Source organism: Sinocyclocheilus grahami, unplaced genomic scaffold (assembly GCF_001515645.1).
Source record: "Sinocyclocheilus grahami isolate Dianchi unplaced genomic scaffold, SAMN03320097.WGS_v1.1 scaffold16.1, whole genome shotgun sequence".
NCBI lineage: Eukaryota > Metazoa > Chordata > Actinopteri > Cypriniformes > Cyprinidae > Sinocyclocheilus > Sinocyclocheilus grahami.
This window is the reverse complement of record NW_015505195.1, coordinates 4596639-4620242: the sequence shown is the minus strand read 5'-3', so window position 1 is coordinate 4620242 and position 23604 is coordinate 4596639. Positions and strand designations below refer to the sequence as shown.

The 23604-nt window shown below is 36.2% G+C and overlaps 1 protein-coding gene across 1 annotated transcript in view; it reads left to right on the top strand.

Annotated features, from left to right (window-relative positions):
* The window catches only part of LOC107550077 (nephrocystin-4-like), an 86717-nt gene that overhangs the window by 59589 nt on the left and 3524 nt on the right, over positions 1–23604 (top strand). The window contains exons 8-9 of the mRNA XM_016231306.1: positions 124–317; positions 3004–3118. Of these exons, the coding sequence (XP_016086792.1) occupies positions 124–317; positions 3004–3118 (309 nt within the window). The remainder of the gene's footprint in view (positions 1–123; positions 318–3003; positions 3119–23604) is intronic.

Sequence of the window (23604 nt, the reverse complement as noted above, 5' to 3'; positions counted from 1 at the left end):
ACATACATGGAATTCCTCTCACGTGTCTGTGTGCACAAACACATGTTCCTGTAGTTATGCATAAACGTCTGTTGATCAGAACGGCTTTTGAATTTCCTATCACGTGTGTGTTTTCCTGATCAGAACAGGGGTGTGGAGGGACGCTCGGTTGTGGTGCAGGAGCGCAGGCTGCTGGTTGGGGTCCATAACGGCTGGGGTTGGGTGGAGAAGCCTCATGTGTTGGTGCTGGAACGTGAGGCCGGAGGGAGCGGAGAGGCCAGAGCTCGTGGAGCCAGTGCAGGCAGCAGCTTCAGGCAGACCTCTACGGACAAACTCAGGTGGATACTTGGCCCATCTGGCCTACTAATTTACCTTAATTCTGAGAAATATTGCCATACTTCCATGGACCTCACTTCCAGTTGCATCCAATTTTATTGAAATTATTTTACCAAATGTCCTGGGCCTTTAATTATCTATTTTTCTTTTCAGCTGCATTCAACTTCAATGGTCATAATTCTCATACTACTGACTATAAAGAGATCATTGATTGATCTGTGTCCCCTTGACTGTACTGGATGTTCTGAAAATCTAATACAATTATTTCACACCTGTATTGATTTTTTTTTTTTTTGGAAAAACAAAGACATTTTGAAGAATGTTCATGCTGATCTTGAAATGCAGGTGCTGTCAGGCTCCAAAACAGACATAAATCAACAGAAAAGTGGTTAGCGCATAATATTTTACCACCTTCTAAGTTTTCTAAAGCCATACAATAGCTTTGTTTGAGGAACATATACTGTCACTTTTAATCTATTTAATGCCTTCTTGCTGAGAAGGGAAAAAAAAGTTACATTTCAGTATATTCCACACATTTTATTAAGCTTTTTATTCATAACACTTGAAATATAGTGCACAAGTCATATGGATTACTGTTATGCTTATTCCTTTTTAGAAACATAGCAGCTTTGAGGTTTTTCAAAACCTCTTATTTTGTATTCTAACCAAGAACAAAAGCATTTTTGTTGAGCTCAGAAGTTAAATTTTTGGGTGAATTATTTCTTTAATATAAACACTCTATTGTCTCTCCATGGCCTCCTCCAGTTTAATGCTCCATCTGTCCTGTTTCAGTGACTTTAACTCTCAAAGCCACACTGATTGTCCTCCCTAGTGCTTACCCAGCAGAGATCACCTTGTCCTCTCCTCACCTCGTTGGTTTTTGTCCCAGTTCCATCTCTTTTTCAACACAGTCCTTATCAAATATGGATTTTTAGGGTGATTTGCACACTTTCTCACTGGATGTTAAATATTTTAAAAGCATCTTTTCCAGAAAGTATTAAAAACCGTTCCGCTTCTTAAATGAAGGTTTCTCGTGTCTGCACTCTTCGTTTAATTAAAATGCTGATAAGGTGTCACTGTACAGCACAAATGAGAAATGAGGGTTTGATTGTTGATGTCTGCTTCACTCCATCTGCTGTGAAAAAAATAAGCCCCGCCCCCTCCCGCCACAGGGTCACTGCCATGTGAGATCTTGCAGAACGAGTCACAAGCACCATTCATGTGCGGTGAGAGAAAGAGGTCTATAATTACCCAATGAGAGAAATTAGGTGTCTAAGAGAGTGGAGCATCACATTCTGCCCTTTTAGAAGAGAGAGAAATTGAGTGTAATTATGGAGACGTTAGCACTAAAAACTTTAGCTGCACGTTTTCAACAACACTGCTGTGATGACGGCAGCGAATGTGTCTGAGAGTGTGTGAAAACCTGTCAAGAATGATGCAAACGATCTGATGCCAACCTGCCAGTTCCTAGATGAGATTTTAGCATGAAACCCGTGCCTGGAATTTCAACACACTGTCTGAAAAAAAACTTTTTTGAGTCCTGTTTTAATTTATAACTTTTTTCTTTGTCTTCCTGTATAGAAAAAGTGATGTGAACTTCGTTTTGAAGTTTTAATATTTTCTTGTACTGTGCTGTGCTCATCTAAGATGCTGTGTACTTTTTGTCTGTAGTCTGTACCTGCTTATGTAATAATCTGCAATCATTTTTAAATGCTTTTTTGAGATTCAGAATCGGACTATATGGACTATTATATGATAACTACAGAATGCGTCATAGCAAAAACAAAACAAATAAATGAAATATAAATGCAATTTGACCATGTTAGAACGATAATAGTTTCATTCTAATGTTGCACAAGCATTAAACTCAGGACAGAGAAACAAACTTTTTTTTAGCTTAAAACTGTGTATGGTTCCTGCTAAATTGCTGCTCTTTCTCCTTTAGCGCTGTATGAGTTTGCAAAACCCATTTTTCAAGTTAATGTGGCAGAGCTGTTTTCTTCCTAGACTTTGAATTTCTTTTAATTGCATAAAATACCATTTAAAGTTTTGAGTGGGTATGAATTTTTTTAATGTTTTTGAAACAAGTCTCTCATGCTCACTAAAGCTTAATTTACAATATTTGATCAAAAACTTAAAAACAGTAGTATTGTGAAATATTATTGCAAAATAAGTTTTCTGTTTTCTAGCATAATCATTCTAATATGCTGATTTGGTGCTCAAGAAATATTTCTTCTTATTATTCTTATTGTATGATGAAAACATGTGCTGCTTAATATTTTTGTTGAAACCCTGATAATAAAAGTATTATTTTATATAAAAAAATAAATAAATTGACCCTAACCTTTTGAATGTAATTTTATATATATATATACACACACACATACACGCATCTCTATAAAATGATGTCTTGAAATCCTTTTCCAGTTAACAGCTGGAGAAATCATGGTAATTCATTTTTCAGCATGTGTGGGAACCCTTTATAGGGCTTTTTTCAGCAGTGCACTATGGGATTTATACTGTGCTTTCCAAACTCATAAAACAGTGAACTGAGACACCTGTGTTAATGAATGTCACTTGACTAGTTGTGTTTTTGGGTCAGTGTGGGTGTGTAGGTTCATTACACAAGATTCCATGCCGAGCTGTGATATTTCAGTGATCTCACACTCTTCTTTCGGCCTCCTGTAGTGATGGACTGTCTCTTCGTGGCAGTGTGGAGCTGAAAATGATGAGGGACGTGGCTTTCAGCATTGTCTTCCAGCTCCATTATGTTTTCTCTTGTCCTCTGGCTGGAGATGGGCAGGTGAGTCATATGCTAATGATGCACCTCTCAACATTTCTTTCTTGACTTCACGCAGGTGAACATAATTCGAGGAGTGAATATCTTGTTTAACGTACTTTCACTATCCTTTTTTTTTTTTCAAACTAAACATTTTAAGAATTTTGCTTATGAAACAGTTCCAAAAATAATTTGGGAGGACCAGACTGTTTACTTGTGTTTACCTGCAGTCTGCAGGTGCAGAGTCACTAGCAGCTCTTGAAATGTGTGGCAGGAAGTTTCCCTGGATTGATCAGCCCACTCTGAAATATATAGTGTATTGTTTTTTTGAAACCCCTGGCCTCGACATTGGTATGGACCTCCAGTTCAGCGGAGTCCAGTGGACTTCTGCGACAAAACCCAACTACTGTCCCTCCGAGTCTGCAGGGATGGAGGAGAGTTTGCGTTTTCTGTTTAGAACTCTTTCTAATTGAGAATGGGTCTGAGAGATAACTCTCTCTGTCACACTCTCACTCTCTCTCTCTCTCTCTCTCTCTCTCTCTCTCTCTCTCTCGAGCATTGCCATGTCTCTTATTGCTTCTCCCTGAGGAAATTAAACAGCCATCCTTGACCAGACAGCCTCAGTAAATAAACATATTGGGGGGGAGGGGGAAGAGATTGGGGGGTAGATAAAAGGGAATCTCAGGTTCCAGGCAGCAAGCACAGAAGCAATCCAATCAGGTTTTATTCATCCGCCTGGACCCCCATCCTCTCATTTCTTTGCTCAAGGCTCTTGTTCAATTTTAACACCCTCAGGATTAGCCCCCTCTAATGAAATTACACAAATGTGCCACTTTAGTCTATCTAGATCAGTCTCAGCTCACATGCGGTTGTCTGAAAACCCAATACGTCTCCAGGGTGCTTGTTTTTCTCTGCCAGGCAACACAGAAGGTTTTTAAAACACTCGTCTCTACAGATAAGTCATGAGATATATTCTGCCAATTACACGTGTGGGTTGGAATCGCCATAGTGCTCTATGGGACGGACGCTCTTCATGACCGGCAATATAATTTTCCACCTGTGAGGGTTAAAGAGTCGCCAATTAAAGCCTGTCAGAAAACAAGACGCAGTTCCATAGGCATGTTAAATGCTAAATGCTCGGTATCTGGACTAAAAATGCTCATTTCTAAAATTCTGGCTCGCTTGGAACTGAGAACTTCTCACCATTTCAAATTGTTCACGAAGATGAAATTTTAAAGTAATTATATGCAAGTGCGAAGCTTTTTTGGAAACCGAGAATTTCTCGGGCTGTCGAGGCTCCGAGACAGGCAGAAGTGTTGGACAAGTATCGCCTCACATGATCTGCAGTCTCAAACTGTGCTGAGTTTGAGATTAAAATAGAAAATTTGAGTGTGTGTGTGTGTGTGTGTAAATTCCTAATGACGTTTGAGATGGCAGGTGTGTGAGAGAGAGAGGGAAGACAGACAAGGAGAGACAGAGAGGGATGGAGTAATTGTGTTATAGGTGTATTTATAGAGCGTGTTGAAGGAAGGTGTCTGGAAAGTCATCATAGTGACTAATAAAGGTGGGACGAGACTCGACCTCCTGAAGATAGAATGACCTGCCTTGCAGCGGTGTTAAAGAGAGAGATTTTTCTTTACATTTTAACAGCTAATGGATTGAGAACGCATGCTTTTCTCACCTTTGGTCTGTCCTAGATTGCATGTAATTATTATGCAGCTCTCTTGAATAATTTAATTTAATTTAATGTCCATTTATTTGTTTGGCAACCAACTGTGTAGCAACAAGCAGGATAATGTACTGCCGTCATTGTCCTAATAATTATCATTAGCACTTTGTCTTTAATAATAAAGTGCTAACACTGTCATCATCATTATTTTTATTAATGATAATTTACTATTTTTATGTATTATATACTGTCTAGGACCACATTGAAAAAAAAAACATGTGAAATTTAATTTAAAACTAGAAATAAAGTCTCAGGATTTTTTTACTTTATACAGTTTTTTTCCCCCCTAAATTCCTAAATCATAATTTCAACGACAGAAGCGCACACCAAATACTGAAATTTTGAACTGATAACCTATATAATAAGAAAAAATGCAGTCTCAGACTCATTAATATATATTTTTGATTTATGTATATATACTGTACAGTGTTTCCCCTAGGTTTACGGCTTTGGGGGGGACTCCTTTTTTAATGGTTAAATTACATTTTATTAATCAAAAAGCATGTCTAATTAATTAAAATCATGAAACTTAAACAATTTAACATCAATTTATTAAAAGTTTAACAAATATTATGTTTAGGGCCCTATGAAATGTTTTATTCGTCCAACCTTATGTTTTATTGTAAACAAATTCTGTTTTAGCATGTCTAATTTCAAAGCATAAAACAAGTTTAATTTATTCTTACAATAGCCTTATGATTTTTTTGCTCAGATATTCTGTGTTGTGTATTTACATTTTGTTTTATGGCATAAAACATTAATTTAATCTATCTTTTAAGTAATGAAAATTAAACAAATTAAATTTTTTGGAAAATAAAGGTCATTTAATATTACAATTAAATCATTGAAGAAATATTGAATGCTTATTCCTTAAAAATAAGGTTTTAATAATTTTAGTAGTAGTAGTAGTAGTCCGTTACGTACATTCTACTCAACAACAATAATATATTTCTACCGCAATGCCCTCAAGTTAAACCGAACTTTTATTTTGACGGGTTGCCGTGAATACCTTTACATTTCTGTGTGTGTATGATATGAGGATAGTTTTACTCAAATGAAACGGTCAAATGCTAAAGAAGTGACTCTCAGAGCAGTTCTGGAGATGTTGTTCATGTTTTATGTCTTCATTAGTGAGACGGCAGAGGTTAATATCACCGGAAGCGTCACGAGCGTTTCAGTACGAGTACTACACAAAACCGTGCTTCTGCGCCATTCATTAACACAGAGACACGCAGAATTCATATTTAAATATGAATCGTTTTGCGGCTTAATATTTACAAATACTAGTGGGAGTGGGAGTGGGCTCACTTGTGTGTAAATAATGGCAGGGGAAACACTGCTGTATATAAATAGTTCATAATATATATTACTTATACGGTATATTTAGGTATTTTTATAGCATAAAAGGTAGATTTGTTTAAAGCTTCTAAATAATTATTTAAATAATTATAATTAATTTACATTTGTCCTCAATGAAATTATTGTTTGTTAATGTTAATAACCATAAAACAACAATTTAAAAACATTATAATGCTCTCTCTCCTTCCTCTGTGATCTACAGGTGTGCTACTTTTATCCATGAATGCACTGTGATTCCCTATTAATCGGTTTATAATGGCTCATGATGGCCCTAATGCTGTTTATTTTTTCCTTTCTCCTGGACTCATAAGATGTGCATCCTGCATTTACTGTTTCACCAGTAGGTGGAGCTGTGTAACTCACAAACGGGCTAAGAAAGAGAGCTAAGTGTACAGTGTTGCAATCATACTGTGTTGACCACTATTTACTGCACCTCATGTCTGTCCAATTGCTCTCGTAATACGGTCTGATAGATTTGCTGAATGGAGCAACATTAAGTCGGCAACTAATTAACAAATCCACCACAAAACAGACTGCAGTACCTCGCTTTCAAAGGATGTTTCCTAGAGCTCCAAAACTCTGTCTGACAGGCTCAGTCTTCTTAAGTTTGAGGAATTCTGAAGTGACTGTTTCATGCTTGTGTTTTGGTTCTTTTACTCTTTCCTTCATAGGGGTTCGGTGGACCAGTACTCACATCCTTATCAATATGCTCATGGAGAAAGAGATTAAAAGAGCTGAAAGCAAAAACTAGAGGGAAGACAGTGAGAGAGTCTTTGGCAAGTAGAAAAGGAAAGTTGGAATGTGTATGTGAGAGGGATATAAACTCAAACAGCTCTCTGAACCTCTTCCCAGCTGGATAGGGAGACTGAGGGCCGAAATCAGTTGCTCATTGATATTTCAAAACCCTGAACCTCCCACAGTGTATCTTAACCACAGAATGTGCTGAAAATGCACTGCACCTTGAGCATTTAAATGAAGTTATTGTCATTGTTTTCTTTGCTGAAGATACATGGCAGATTGTGGCATCCTTTGCAAACTGACAGTCAAAACCAGCCTGCATTGTGGGGAATTGCGCTGTGCAAGTAGCATTCAGAATAGATTTTTTGGGGGGCGAGTTTGTGCCGTTTTATCTTTTTTGCATAATTCTTTTACTTAATCAAATGATAAAACAGCATTGACGCTTAGCATGTGCGGATAGACCGCACTATCAGAGGAATCAGTTCATTCTGAGTCAATTCCCACTGAGGAACTTCAGTGCAGTGTACTTTAGATGAGAGAGAGAGAGAGAGAGAGAGAGCGAGAGAGAGAGAGACTGACAGAGGGAGAGAGAATATGAACTGCTCACTTGGCTCACTTGGTCCGATTTGACTCAGCACAAAGAGACTTGTAGTGCTAAATCTTGAGCACAGAGACTCTCAATCATCCAAGCCTCTGACCTAAAAACACCATCTCCATAATATTTCTTTCTGCATTACTCTGATCAACTTTTCTGTGCCTTACTAACATGTATACATAAAATTCCTTTAGAAAAATCCTCATCAACATCATCAGCTGATTGACACAAGAGGTGGTAATTTCATTACAAGCAGACTTGAACTGTTACAATCATGACATTTTTGGCTGATGATTAAATAATTGTCAATAAATTAATTTATTTAGTTTGTTCATGTTTTGACATTTGTTCATTTTAAGTATAAAAGTAATTACAAGTATTTACAATTGTATTATACTTTTTTTATGGAACCCCGTCAGCTGTTATATTATAATATATTATATTGCATTACATTATACTATATATTAACTCAATATTATCCACTAAACTAAGTAGCTTTCAAATATATTTATAAGTGCATAAATTAATAAATGACACATTCATTTAGTTTTACTTTTTTAGTTCATTATATTATATTAAAATAATTTTAATTTGATTTTTAAAGTTATTATATTTAATAATATATTAACAGAGATCCATAAACCTACAATAAGAACTAATTTTTATATAATACTAGCTTATGTTTTACTTCATACATGAATTAATGTTTACAGGTTAACTTAAATCCTCTAAACTTTTGTAAAATACTCCATACAACAACTAGTTTGCATGATAACTTCCTTTATTTTCCTTTATTTATATCATATTTACAGTATAGCATATTTTATATCATTTTTAATACATAGGCCATACATATTGCCTATATATAAATTTGTTTAACAAACATTAGAAGTAAAAAGTGAACATTTAGAAGTAATTCACATTTATTCGACCAGTCTCTATTCTGTTTTCACCTTAACAGCGCTGGTTCTCCCGCCCGATTTAGGTGACTCACACCGTGCCCCTGTATGTTGCTTTGCATAAAATTTAACAAATAGCACAGAAACTATTTTATAGACAAAATCAAATGTACACAAACCTGTATTTTACCGAAGAAATGCATCAATTCAATGGCGCTTAGAACTGCCCTTTCCTGAAGAGGATGCAAAAACCCCACAATAACTAACTCAACCGTTGGGTTACGTCTGACCCAGGAGCTGGGTAACACAAAAACTACCCAAGCACTGAAAAATTAACCCAAAAAAATAACCCAAAAGGCTCAACCCAGCATTTGGGTTGGAAAAATAACCCAGGAATTTATAGAGTTTATAACTTAGCATAAAAGGTTTTTTTGTGTTTATTTATACTCAACATGATCTCTAAGAATTGTTTGGTTTAAGTCTGTGTTTCATATTGCTTAAAAACACAGTTTATTGCATGTGTATATTCTCTTATTATTGGCAATATGGGACTTTAATGTGCACGTTGATCGCTGTTATCTCTAATAATTGTGGTCAGGCGATAATGTGGTAATCGTGACAGGCTTTTGTCTCAGTCATTACCATACATTTCTCTATTCTGCTCTCTATCTTTTTCTTTTGCTCTGTCTGTCGTTCTCCGCTTGAGTTGCAGCTGTACAAGACTGACAACTGATCCACTGCACAGATAGCTCCTAATGCTGGTCTGTCAACACCAATTCTGCGACGAGGCAGCTCGAACAAAACCTGTGTTCGGCCTGAAATGCTGCTTTTAATGTTTCTAGATGAGCCTCTGTCAGTTAAGCCGCGCTAATGTAATAAAGTGTTGCGTGATGCTGAGGGACAGGCCAGCTTCTGGGCGATGTGGGGTTTTGTTGCCGGTCCGCCACTAGCTGTGACTCATGGATAATGGAGAATGAGCCAGAGACTGAGACATTCCCGTTCCTGTCCCGCGGCCAGTAGATAATTTGTGTTACAGCAGCTTTCATGCAAAGACACTGATGCTGGCGTGAAAAGGGGCTTCTCCTCTGAGGCCTGGAGGAAGGGTGAGCAGTTTCGTTCACATAATTGTGATTTGTAGTAACAAATGCAATGGCAACGGGTCCTGACACGCTCACGGACACACTGACGGTTTCTGCTGCAATCCTGAGCAAGTAATGATGCCCCATCCTATCTGGTGACCTGCAGTGGCAAGAAAGATTAGTAATGAATTATGATTTAAACATGAAACTGTTCCTCACACAAAGTTATTGTTAGACTTCAAAAATGTATATAGCACACGAGTCATTTGAAATAATTTTTATTGTACTATTATTTAGTCCCTCCAGTTCTTCGCGATTTGATGACAGAGAATGTTGCCTTTTTTTGCCATCCTGCATACTTCTCCATTTAACGTCCCAAAAAGAATCACAAAAATTACAGATCTATTTCAAGTTATTGACATTACTAGAATAAACATGCATGCATGAATGAGAAATTAAAGCACAGGATGCTCTTTATGTTAAAAAGAGTTATTAAGCATAATAAGCCACGAAAACAAACTCAATGCAGTACTCCAGCTGACTGACACACACTCAAAGCATGCAAGTCAAATACACATAAACAGTCGGTTTTGTCTTAAATTAATCATAAACAGTTAGGAGAAAATCGAATGTGTGTCAGTATATTGGATCTGTGCATTAGTTCGTAAATTATCAATAGCCTAATAAACCTGCTGCTGTCTTATGTCCTTGATGTTAATTAAACAACAAAAGTAAAGAAGAAAATCACACTTGACTAAATTATTTTACTAGCTTTAATAAGGGTCAGTGTATATTTAATCCATACAAAGAAGTAGGGCTTTCCTCGACTAAAGATTTTTCTGGTCGACTAGTAGTCATTCGTTTTAAGCATTAGTCGACTAATCGCACGTTTATTAATAAACCATTTAAATCATGCTAATGAGCCTTTAATTGCTTACATAGCTTAATAAGCGCTCAAGCGCACGCATAAAGCTTGTCACAGCACACCGGCAGAAGTAATAATGATGAATGTGTCAGGGAAAAACAGTAACAATTAAACTGCATTAACATTTTAATAATCTATTGATAAGATAGTGTTTTCGGCTTAAGAGATGATTACAGCGGCACTGACTCGTCATCTCCACAGTAGAGGATGTGCCTGCATGCAAGTTTCATATGGATTACATAATCTGAGAATATTTGTTTTTTTAGATTTGAATTGTTTAATTTGAAAGTAGACATTTCACTCTCTCTCTATATTTTTGTTCATGTCTGTAAAGCAAATATACATGGAGTTTTGCGCACAAGTTCACAGAGGCCGAGACGGCAGAAAGCGCATCCTGTTTTCTTTCATTATTTTACGAAAGCGCAATGTTTTGTTGTTATAGTGAGTGCAAACAAATAAACGTAGAGGCTTAACAGATTTGAAATATGTATTACTCTTATCTGTAGGACCAAAATGACGGAGTATTTTAAGAGCAAGTGACCGCACCGGCGCCTCCATCTGTCATGCTGTGAGCGTGCGCATAGCTCCGCACAGACACTTGAATAGCGCACATATTTCTAGGTAGGGCTGGACAATAATTCAATATCAATATGTATCGCGATATAAATTTTTTTCAATAACGGTGATATGATTTTTAAACACATTTCCGATATTTCGATATACATTACCAGTGTTTCCCATACATTGGTTTATTTGTGGCGTTTGACTTCGTTGAATAAACATGAGCACTATACGTTACAAAATCAAAACAGGTCGTGGGTGTTTTATATGAATGCATCTCTGAAGGGAAAGGACTGTCTTCAGAAAAGTTTCGATGGCATTTTCATTTTATCTGATAAAGAAGCGTTCATGAGCAGAGCTGATTTGATTACAGCTGTTACTGGAGAAACTGCTAGTTCTACTGCTCTCATAGCGCCTCCTGGTGGAAGACACTCAGTTTGCATTTTCAATAATAAGCCCTTCTCCAGCAACATGTTTTTGTTGTTGCTCTTTTTTCTTTTTCTTGTTTTTTTTTTGCAGCAACTCAGAGCACTTTTCATATTCTTTATACTGGCAAAAAGCACATTTGTTTCAATCTATAAGAATAATCAGCCTAATCAAAACCTAATCAAAATATTTTTACTATTTAAAATAACTGCTTTCTATTTGAATACATTTTAAAATGTAATTTATTCCTATTACAGCATCATTACTCCAGTCTTCAGTGTTACATTATCCAGAAATCATTCTAATATGCTGATTTGCTGATTATCAATATTTAAAACAGTTGAGTTAATTTTTTTTCAGGATTCTTTGATGAATAGAAAATCCAAAGATCAGCTTTTATCTGAAATAAAAAGCTTTTGTAACATTATACACTCTACCATTCAAAAGCTTGGAGTCCGTATGATTTCTTTTTTCTTTTTTTTTTTGGAAAGAAATGATAGAAATGAACTTTTATTTAGCAAGGATGCTTTAAATTGATCAAGACATTTATAATGTTACAAAGGATTTTTATTTCAAATAAATGCTGTTCTTCTGAACTTTCTATTCATCAAAGAAACCTGAAAAAATTCTACTTAGCTGTTTTCAACATAATAATAAATTATTTTTGAGCAGCAAATCAGAATATTAGAGTGATTTCTGAAGGATCATGCTGGAGTAATGATGCTAAAAATATAGCTTTGAAATCACATAAATTGCATTTTTAAATATTTTCAAGTAGAAAACAGTTATTTTAAATAGTACAAATATTTCAAAATGTTACTGTTTTTTTTGGATCAAATAAATTTGGATCAAATAAATGCAGACTTGGTGAGCAGAAGAGAATTCTTTAAAAACATAAAAAATCTTACTGTTCAAAAACTTTTGACTGGTAGTGTATGTTAGGCTATAGTTTGAGGTTAAAGATATTAATATTAATTAGGTGAGTCTTTGAGACGATTATTTGACAGTGATTTCACATTTCTTGTTTGTATGAAGGCTAAATACAAATAAAAGGTGAACATTAATTTATTTGTGCTGTTTTTTTTCTAAAATATTATATGGTTTTATATGAGTTGTCATAGACTTGGCAAATTCATTTTTCATAAGTTTGTATGCACAGACATCTGTTGTGGGCGTTCTTGGCAGTTTTTATGAGGCTTTTTTAAATAGTGTTCATATCGATATCGGAATTATATCGTATCGACCGAAATTAAGAAATATATTGTGATATAAATTTTGGCCATATCGTCCAACCCTATTTCTAGGTTACCATTAGATTGAGCGGCCATGTAAAGTTGCTACTACTTACATATTTCAGATGATATGCCATATTTGAGGTCGATGAATGATAGGCGAGCGTTTGGATGTACTGTATTACCACAAAATCCAGACGTTAACAATCTGTCCGTCACGGACTGCATGACCTCACCACTTTTTTTTCTGCGACTAATAAAATTTTGGTAAAGGTTAGTCGACTATTAGAGGGCAGCCCTACAAAGAACACTGTGCAGTGTTTTATTTTACACTTGATTATTCAATTTCTGTAGTATTTTGTACCTTAATACTAAACCTACCTGAATTTTTTGATTTATTTATATTTTTTCATTTGTCCTTTTGTTTGTAATTTGGTAGTTTTTCCTTTTCTTTTTTTTAGTAGCAAAAATAAAATGTCAAAAATATATTTGTCAATTTGGTAAGTAAAAAAAAAATAATCAATCTTCATTTTTTGTGTATTGTCATGTATGATTATTGTACATTTAACGTGGTATAATATGGTTAAAAAAAGGAAAATTTTCTGGAAATTTCCACAACAAAATTTTTTATAACGAAAATCATGATATCCTGGTGGGACTATTTATTTATTTTATTTTTTTTATTATTATTATTTTTATAGCTTGACATACTTGTCTGTTGTATGGACAGGAGCTTGTGAAGAATCTCTCCTTTTGTGTTCCATGGAAAACAAAACAGTATGCATAAATGGCTAAACTATCCCTTTAACCTCTCTGGCATTTGTAAAAGACTCTCTGAAAGAACAATGGAGGAAGTGTGAAGTGCTTAGTCAGATTAGCCTTCAATGGAATTCATACCATAAGGCATGAAGACCAACTAGAATCAGGCCGTGAGCTCACCTGCGAGTTTAGCAGGGATAATGATCCATTTCGGATTTGACAGCCATTTCTCACCATTTTACTAGCAGTGGAGTGCCGCGGTGGAGGACATTAAGACTGAGTAAAAATGTTTTGATTTAGCATGGAAAAAGAGCATGTAACTGAACAAAGCACTTCAAAATCAAATAGACTGCAGCGGCCATGTGGGTTGCAACATACAGGGGGCGGACACAACAGTTTTCAAAAGAACAGCTCTTTGACAGCATCTGAGAATTGATATTGATACATATGGAACACATTTTCAAACAGCGCTCTAGTGTAAATAAAATGTGATGTGTCCTGCAGCAGAGGAAAATAAGAAGGTGACCAGTGACATTCTGCAGGTCAAGGAGGTCTATGATACCTAGAAAAAGCTTTTTGCTAGCTTTCCCATTCATCTCAGTGGAAGTTGCTTGACTGGCGCGGGACCTTGTGGAAGTAGTCGGTTTGAAATTCCTAAGTGAATTATTCAGTGAACTTTAAACAATGTCATGAGACTTTTTCCACATTTAAGAATGTTTTTGGTTGTCAGAGCTGATAACCTAGCGGGCAGCGATCCAACGCTTGACACAGTTGCACTCAGTAAGCTCAGCACCCAAGCTCTTGTCCTGTTTGAATATGTGGTTCCATAGTAAATAGTTTTTTAACTTAAACAATATAGTAGTTTTAAAATATATTTAAAATAATTTAAAATCAGTTATTAATGAATAATAATTAATAATTTAAAATCAGTTTATTCTAATTTATTATTGTATTTAATTTATCGACCGTGATATGTTTTCATAGATTTTCTTCAGGATTCAAAAGACGTTTAAAAAAAAGAACAGCATTTATTTTTGACCAAATATTTGACTTGGTATGGATTATATAAACAGTGAAACAAATTTTTATAAAAGTTTTGTTTCGCTTTTAATTTTAATGTTTCTTTATGAATTTTGACATGCTGAATATGAAAATCACGTTACTTTTTGAGTATCGTTAACAGTGCTAATGAAAACTAAAAAATATGTTGACAACTTAGACAAGCTAATCTGTTATTACTCATGCATAACAATTAAATGGTACATGCATAACACTGAGCTAACAACAGTTTAACATAAATAGTTACCAAAAGTGTATTGTCCAAAACTTCAGACGTGTAAGTTGGATGATTTTTGTCTTATATGACTAGTACCACAATGTTCTGGAAAGCACTAGAAAAAAAAGGGGGCAGTTGTGGCCTAATAGTTAGAGAGTCGGACTTGTAACCCAAAGGTTGCGGGTTCGAGTCTCAGGTCCGGCAGAAATTGTCGGTGGGGGAGTGAATAACCAGCGCTCTCTTCCACCCTCAATACCACGATTGAGGTGAGACCCTTGAGCAAGGCACCAAACTCCCAACTGCTCCCCGAGCACATGGCTGCCCACCTCTCCGGGTGTGTGTTCACGGTGTGTGTGTGTTCACTACTGTGTGTGTGCACTTGGATGGGTTAAATGCAGAGCACAAATTCCAAATGTGGGTCACCATACTCGGCCACACGTCACTTCACTTTCCACTAATTTAAGTGAATACATGTTTTGTTAAATGTGTTATATGATATACTGTATATTTTGCTTTCCAAATTATGCACTCCTATTTGTCTAGTTGCATTTGCAGTTTACTCTTTCCCCCCAAACACAGAATTTTCCGTGTTTCCACGTTCTCGCTGTTATACGTTCGGTGGTGCTATTATGCGTCTCCTGTCCTGAATGAGTCTAGAATGTGCCGATCAAAAACACATGCAAGGAAGATGTAGAAACGAGCGATCTCGTATGTATGCATATGCATATGAAAAACAATGCGATCATCAACAATAAACAGCATATAAATGAAAATCGCCTAATGTTACCGAGTGAAATGTCGATCCAGGAAGTGGCAAAGGACTGTCCAAGCTTTGGGGGTGTTGATGGAAGTGATCTACTGCATTTTTGCTTTGATCATCTTACAGAATATGATACAGATGTAGTATTTGATAAAAATTTGTTATTTACACTTTAACAGTGTAAAGTGTTGATAAAAAAAGAATGCTTGAAGCTAGAATAAATGGATTTTTTTTTAAAAGTAGAGGCTCTTTAGTTTGATTTATTGCATGTTCAGATATTCATAAAACAAAATATTCTGGGGGCCATGAAATTTTTAGTGAAAATCATCAAAAATGCTGGCGGTGGCTGGCAACTTTTTTCAAAAACGCTAGCGGGGAAAGAGTTAACTTTGTTTTTCAGAAACAAATATTTTAAGATTGTGACCCATCCATTGTGAACCACAGAGCTAAGTACTGTTACCTCTGTCTTCCTACTAAGTACCTCTAACCTTGTTTTTCCACTTGAGTTTCTCTCAATCACATTGATTTTCTCTATTACCTTCCTTCTCATTCTTTACATCCCCTCCCTCCCTCTCTTTTCCTTTACTACCTCTCTATAGACTTCACCTAATTTAGAGTCTTTCAACAGAGTTTGATACTTCACTATTCATCTGTGTGATTCGGAGTGAGGATAATCTCACAGTGGGTAGTATTTCAAATTCAGCCGTTTTTCATATATTGATATCACATTGTCCTTATTTAGTATTCATACGTTTTGTGTTGAGTTCTTTTGATGTCTGAATCCAGTTCGCTTGATTGGCGTGAAAGCATTTTTCTGAACTCAGATGCGTCAACAACAAGTTAATTGCTGTTAATGACACACACATTATTGTTCAAAAGTTTGGGGTTGGTAAATATCTAATTTTTTACCAAGGCTGCATTTATTTGCTCAAAAATACAGTAAAATTGTATAATATTTTTACAGTTTAAACTGTACTTTTAAACGGTAGTGTAATATACAAGCTCTGATTTGAACAACGTAATCAAATCAAGTCTGAAAACTACTTTTTTGACTTCTTAGTTTTGGAAGTTTTTTTTATTTAAATGTAGGAGTGGCTCCTGTAAATTACCTATTCGTGTGTAATGAACACAGGAGTCACTCCTGAAATTGATACTCATTTTGATGTCTTGCGGCAGTAAACGAAGCATGAATATCAGGAGAAACCCATTTGATTTTGGCTATTTTTGTTGAGAAAAATGTAAAGAGAGACATATTTACCCCTGGCAATTGTTAGCAGACGTGTCAAGGCACAAACTGTACAGAACCGAAGAGTCCCACAGAGTCACTGAATGACATTTCTGCACACACTTAAAGGTGCCATAGAATGCATTGATACAATATTTTAAATTGTTCTCTGATATCTACATAGAAGGTATGTGGCTTAGGTAAGGGCAAAAAATCTCCAGAAACGGTTTTACATGTCCATTTACAACCCTAGGATTTGTCCCTAGAATGAAATGGTCTGTTTTTACCTTATTTGGAAGTGTCATGAATAATAATGTTGAGCTCTGCTCTGATTGACTGTTTCACAGTGCGGCTCATTTCAGTAGCTCACACAGCAGGAAGGAAACAGGGAAAATATATATTTCAATACTTTCTCTCACAGTTATATCGTTGGGTAATTATACTGTATATAAAATGTGGACATCAGGGAGCCGTAATTAATATGCAGGGCATTGAAACTGCTTTCGAATGCACAATCGCGTTTTACTTTAACTTTCGAGATTTGTGATCGCACGTGCTGTGTAAACTACAGCGGCAGTACTTACCACACATTTTACAAGATCAGATGCTTGTCAGTGGTGCTGAGGATCTGAAAATCATTCACCATCGTCCTCAGTCATCTCTCCTTACTCTGTTTATGTGGCAAGTGAAATCTTATGTACTGTAATGTAACAGACTACTGCTAGTAAGCAGCTAACCATGTCCCTTTAGTGGTTCGCGTTATTTTATTAGAACGTGCGTTATTTGCTTTCCGTGTCTCTCTGAATACAGACACCAACCCATCCCTGCACATCACATCCCCTGCACAGCCTGGAACATAACATTTATTTCCATGATCTGCCATTTTCGCTATTATCCTCGCTTGTTTCTTCACAATACCTGCAGAACTTCTAATGATTTGGCTGTGCAGGTCCGGCTGGCCTAGAACATGTACATATTAGTGATCCTGACTGTAACGTCACAGTTAGTGTTATGTTCTGATTCGCCTATTTTTCAGTGGTCGTTTGAATGCACAAGATTTACATAAGGAGAAGGAAGCAATGGTGTTTGAGGCTCACGGTATGTCATTTCCATGTACAGAACTGTTATTATTCAGCTATGCCAAGGTAAATACAGTTTTCCATTCTATGGCACCTTTAATGGTTTTAATGAAAATTCACTACTTGAAAAGTGGACAGCTCTGTTTAGCTGCTGTGTAATCAAAAAACAACCAACCAGCATTTAATAACAGTGGCTCCTTTTAACACTTATTTAATCATCAAATCTTGCCATTGTCTTTGGTGTTACTCTGTCAAAAAAGTTTCTTCTCTTTTCATTATTTAAAACGAAGTTTCTGACACGGCCCCCTGGTAAGACCATATGACACATTCATCTCTGTTCCTTCTGAGAGTTTTTAAACAAAGACGAGAGTGTGCTGAGTGAAAGACTCGACACGGCATGTGCAGGAAAGGCCTGGCATCAGCCTCTCGCCATGATGGCGGCGAGAGCCAACAATGCATCGCCTTGTCCTTGCCACCCACCACATGGCTGAGCCGTCCCTGAGGAATACGCCAGCCAAATGTCTGAGAACACAATTTCATTCATCAGTATGCTGCTGTCTCTGCCGTCGAGGTGGAAAAGGAGTTTCCTGACTACAACAGTTTCAGTGTATATTCGAATCAATTTTCGGTTTCATTGTTATTTCTGCAAGATAATCTAGATGAAAAAATAAGGAGGACTGAATGATCCGTCAGACCAAATTGTGTGTGTAGTTGTTTGGCTTTTTGTAATTCAATATGCCTTGATATAATCGTTCTGGTGTTTTCTCAGCACTCTAGGCTCTGTGGCTCTCAAATGGATTATTAGTTCTGGATTTCTAGAATCTTCCATTGCCTCTCTGATGTCCTGTTTTATGAATTATGGATATTCAGCTGTCTGATGGTTGTGAAATCGCCGGCAGCCATCTGTAAAAGACGTCTGATCTTTCACCTTGATTGGTTTATGCATTCATACACTTTTTTTTTTTTTTCGTGAGGACTCTCACATTTAATCAGTTTCTAATGATGAATTTGGTCATAATTCACTCTGTGTACAGTTTTTTGTTTTGGCGTTATAATGCTTCCTTCTGCTTATAAGCACAAAGCTTAATTTCTGCCTCTGGCAATTTCCTGTTTCTTGTAATTGTAATCTCGTGTGGCAAAGTTTCGCTTGTTTGCTCTTTAAATTCAGTTTAACATTTATGTTCTTCAGACAGAGCTGCAATGTCGTGGCTTTGATGTGGAATTCTTGTTATTCATGTGCTACAGTGAATCTCATCTGCGGCTGCTTTGATTCGATTTCTCTTTGATGCTTTGCTTTGTTTATCAGATGCTCTCTACTGCATTGTTTAAAATGACATAGCAAGGGCTTCATATGTGTCTTGCAAAAATAATCATGACATAGCAAGGGCTTCATATGTGTCTTGCAAAAATAATCAGACATTAAATATAAACCATGTAAAGAGGTGCAGTGTTGTAACATGCTTATTATATGATCTAACTATAATGATTGTCTTATGTTCCATTGGGGTCTTTCATAAATTATTATATGATTATTTTATTAAATTATTATGTCTGTATGTATGTTTATTTTCTCCCCTCATTATTTAGTTTTTCTTATAAGTTGAATAATATTGAAATTTAATTATATGATACAGAATTTATATATGTATGATTTATGTATTTAATTTTAAGATTTTATATTTTTGTAATTTGTAAAGAAATTCATTCATCCATTTTGAATAGAAACATTTAGGTGTAGTTAAATGGGAACATAATTTTATTTTCCATATTTAGGACTCCTGTAATGCTGCTATTCGATGCTTATATTCTGAAATGCAGCTTTTTGTACAGAACTGGTAAGGTTTAAAACTTCAGAACAATTCTACAATAGATTCTGCTTGGATGTTTTATTCAGCTGCTTTAAAGCAGGTTCTTGTGCACTGGCAACACAGTTCTGACTGAAGTTTGCTACATGACTGGACTTAAGGAAGGATATTTCATTACTATTCTGCCTGCTCATCCACTTCCCATCAGTCCAGCTGGCAGGCCCAATGTAGCATAGTGCACACCCGCTGACAGTTCTTCACACTGGGCTGCAGCTCACGGCAACCTTGCCCGAAGCCTCGCTTCAACCTCCACACCACCAGCCACTTTAACACTAGAACCGCCACGGGGTAAATTTTACCTGTGGCTGTTTTTAAAACGTACATAAAATATTTTTAATAAAACATTCAAGTCTCCCAGTCACTGACTTTTACTAAAATTGTTTGATTTACAATCCCCTGTTGTTAAAAACTGTTTAGATAAAACCAGATCAAAAAATGGGGCACTTATATCTATAAGCGCCAGCGCTGGTCAAATTTACCCGCTATATAATGCCTGTATGTTCGGGCTGTCATTTTCGTGCTGCTTATTTTTTAACACAGTACATTGCTAGACAACACCTTTCACTCACTGAATTAGCGGTTATCACTAAGACAAAATGAGTAAAAGAAGGCGATTTATGAATGCTGAAGAGGTATAAGGAGCACTAAATGCCATGAGCGATGGAGAAATTCAAATTATAAATGATATAACTAAACAAATTAATAATTAATTTGGTGAAGCTGTGCGCTTGAATTTGTCTTCGCACCATCCTATGCAATGTGGTGAATTATTATTGCTCATTATTGTCTATAGGCTATTTTAGTAATTTAAATAACATAGGTTATCTTAATATATTGATTAATGACATGTATTACAGTGTTTCCCCTAGGTTTACGGCTTGGTGGTAAACCTAGGGGAAACATGGGATTCATTAATTAATTCATTTAATTAATGAATTAATTAAAATCATGAAACTTAAACAATTTAACATCAATTTATTAAACATTTAACAAAAATTACATGTTTAGGGCCCTAGGAAATGTTTTATTTTTCCCAACCTTATGTTTTATTGTTATCAAATTCTGTTTTAGCATGTCTAATTATTTGAAAGCACAAAAACAAGTTTCATTTATGATTACAATAACCTTATGATTTATGTATTTACATTTTTAAGGCATAAACATTCATTTAATCTATCTTTTGAAGTCATGAAAATTAAACAAATTTAATTTTTTGGAAAATAAAGGTCATTTAATATTACAATTAAAACATTGAAGAAATATTGTATGATTATTCATTAAAAATAAGGTTTTAATAATTTTAGTAGTAGTAGTAGTAGCCTATTACGTACATTCTACTCAACAACAATAATATATTTCTGCCGCAATGCCCTCAAGTTAAACCGAACTTTTATTTTGACGGGTTGCCGTGAATACCTTTACATTTCTGTGTGTGTATGATATGATGATAGTTTTACTCAAATGAAACGGTCAAATGCTCATGAAGTGACTCTCAGAGCAGTTCTGGAGATGTTGTTCATGTATTTATGTCCTCATTTAGTGAGAGGGCAGACCACCGTGCGCTTCACGCACGCTTCAGTACAAGTAACTGTTAGTAAACAAAATAACGTAGAGACCGAAATGACATGCCGTCGTGTAAATAAGATAAATAACATACGGCTATTTAGTTTGTTTAATAAAAGAACAAGGTATAGACCCGTTCTATCGGAAAGGTAACTTTAAATGACTTCTGTTGTGATCTGGTGCTATAGAGAAAATATAATTAAATAAAATTAACTTGACCTTCAAGGGGGGCGGGTGGTGCCGTTGGGGGGACGGGCCGCCCCCCTAATATAATGGCAGGGAAACGCTGTATTATAATAGCCCGTTACACCACCTAAATATGTATTTACTTCCTTCTAATTCTCGTTGTCATTGCAGGCTTGTTTAGCTTAATATTGACCGTTATGAAAAGTGACTAGTGTAGCCTGCATAAAAAAGTTTTGAACATAAAACAACAGGACAAAAATATAGTTGATGACTAGACATAATCATTTCATGACTCTAGACACCTCTTTGTGAAGACAGTAGCATAATACAGTGAAATAATATGTTCTTTAGCCATTCAGAAACTGCTGTCATGTGCGTGGGTAAAATTTACTCGCTGGCGGTTTTAGGTATACAGCGACCCCTGGCGGTTCTAGTGTTAATAGCTCAGCTTGTTACCAAAACCAGCAGTTATCAATGTGTTCTCAGAGCTGGCAGTGATTCCGCCCTGCTTTGATTTATTGTGTGGAAGCTGCGGGTAAAAGACATTAAGATGTGTGTTTTATGATCATTGCTGACATGGGTGCCATGTCATTGCTTTGTTACTGTCTGGGCGCATTTGAGTTTTCTGCCATTTTAAAGAGGCGTATGTCCATATGGTTTGTTCTGAGCAGTGGTGAAATTGTACGCAATACCTCAGATTCATTTTACTACTGCAGTTATGGGAGTTTCGTCACCGTGCTCTTAAAGTCCATAGCTTCAGTTTATATCTTATAATGGTTTGATTTATTGTAATTAATTCTTGATTTTCCATCTTGCAGTTCTCAAACATAAGTTATATGCAAATAGTTTGAATACCTCTTGACATTTTGAGTGACGTTTTAACCGCCATGTTTCAATCTACCATTTATAAATATTCAGGCCACGTTCATATTTGTCTTTTTTTGCCCTGAACTACCACACACTACAGTTTTCCACCTACTGTAGGTTTAAAGGCAGTGCATGAAATGAAAATGTACCTTATCAGTTTTCTAAATGCATGTTATGCATCTTATTGAGAACAATTTATCTGTGCGTATGTTTTTTGTTTTTTTTATGTTTTGACATCGTAATAATTGTCCATCACAAAACAGAAGTCTGTCGCTACTTCCATTTCATTGGAAAATATTTAATTAATTCAGACTTCTCTGAGCCTTGATGTTGTGGCTGTATATCCATGCCATTACTTGTTTTTCAGTCAATAGGCAGGAAAGATAGCAATTAATATGTTATATAAAAGAGATGATTCTAATCAGAGTCATCTCCAGAGAGATATTCAGCATCAATCTCCTCAAAAGATTTTGCAGAGCAGGAAAGCATATCTTCTGCTTGTTCTTAAAAGCTGAATACATTTTAAATTAACTGTTATTTTGACAGGAAAATACAACAAAGAATATGGTTTACATGTAGCACGTCGATTCAGCATGGTATGCAAGACTCTCGCTCTCTCTCTTTGCATGTGTGAGAAACACAGCGCTATCAGTAAAGCGACGGCGAGTCGTGCGCCCTCACACTAGTTTACGGTACGGCAAATACAGGTGCGCTGCGTGCTACACACTGCGCATCCATTGAGTACATGACATGATCCATTGAGCGCATCCAAATAGTACAGATCGCTTGACAGAGAGCGAAACACTCAAGCGTTCAGTCAGCGTGTTTATCGAGCGAAAATCTGTGTTGAACGCCTCTCACACACACACTGGCGTGTAAAATCTAAGAATTTATTAGCCAATGGCTAATGTTAGACATTATTTAGTCGCCCAGAGTAAGATTTAGTCGCATATGTGAGTGATTTACTCGCAATGTAGAGGGTTGCATGACATAGTCATAACAACAAAAGACAATACTTTATTTAACCTTTTCTGATAAGAAGTGTGCGCTGCAAACACGAGCATTTTTGACGATCGTTTCTGTCTAGTCTGCTCGTTTTATCGCGTTTAACCACCGCTGTCGTCGTTTTTTTTGTCTGGCAGTGGCAGCAGATATGCGTTCAAATTTCTAATTTGAGGCTGTATTACGTTGATTCTGGCACCCAACATCACAACAAGATGATATTTTAAGCTCCTTATGTAGCCGAATCTGTGCTGGTTTAAATTAGTGTTGGGTCGTTCTTGAACGATTCGTTCATTTTGAACGAATCTTTAATGTGACTCGGGAAGAACGAGTCGTCTCGGGGAGTGATTCGTTCAGTCGCGCATGCGCAATATCCTATAGGCTC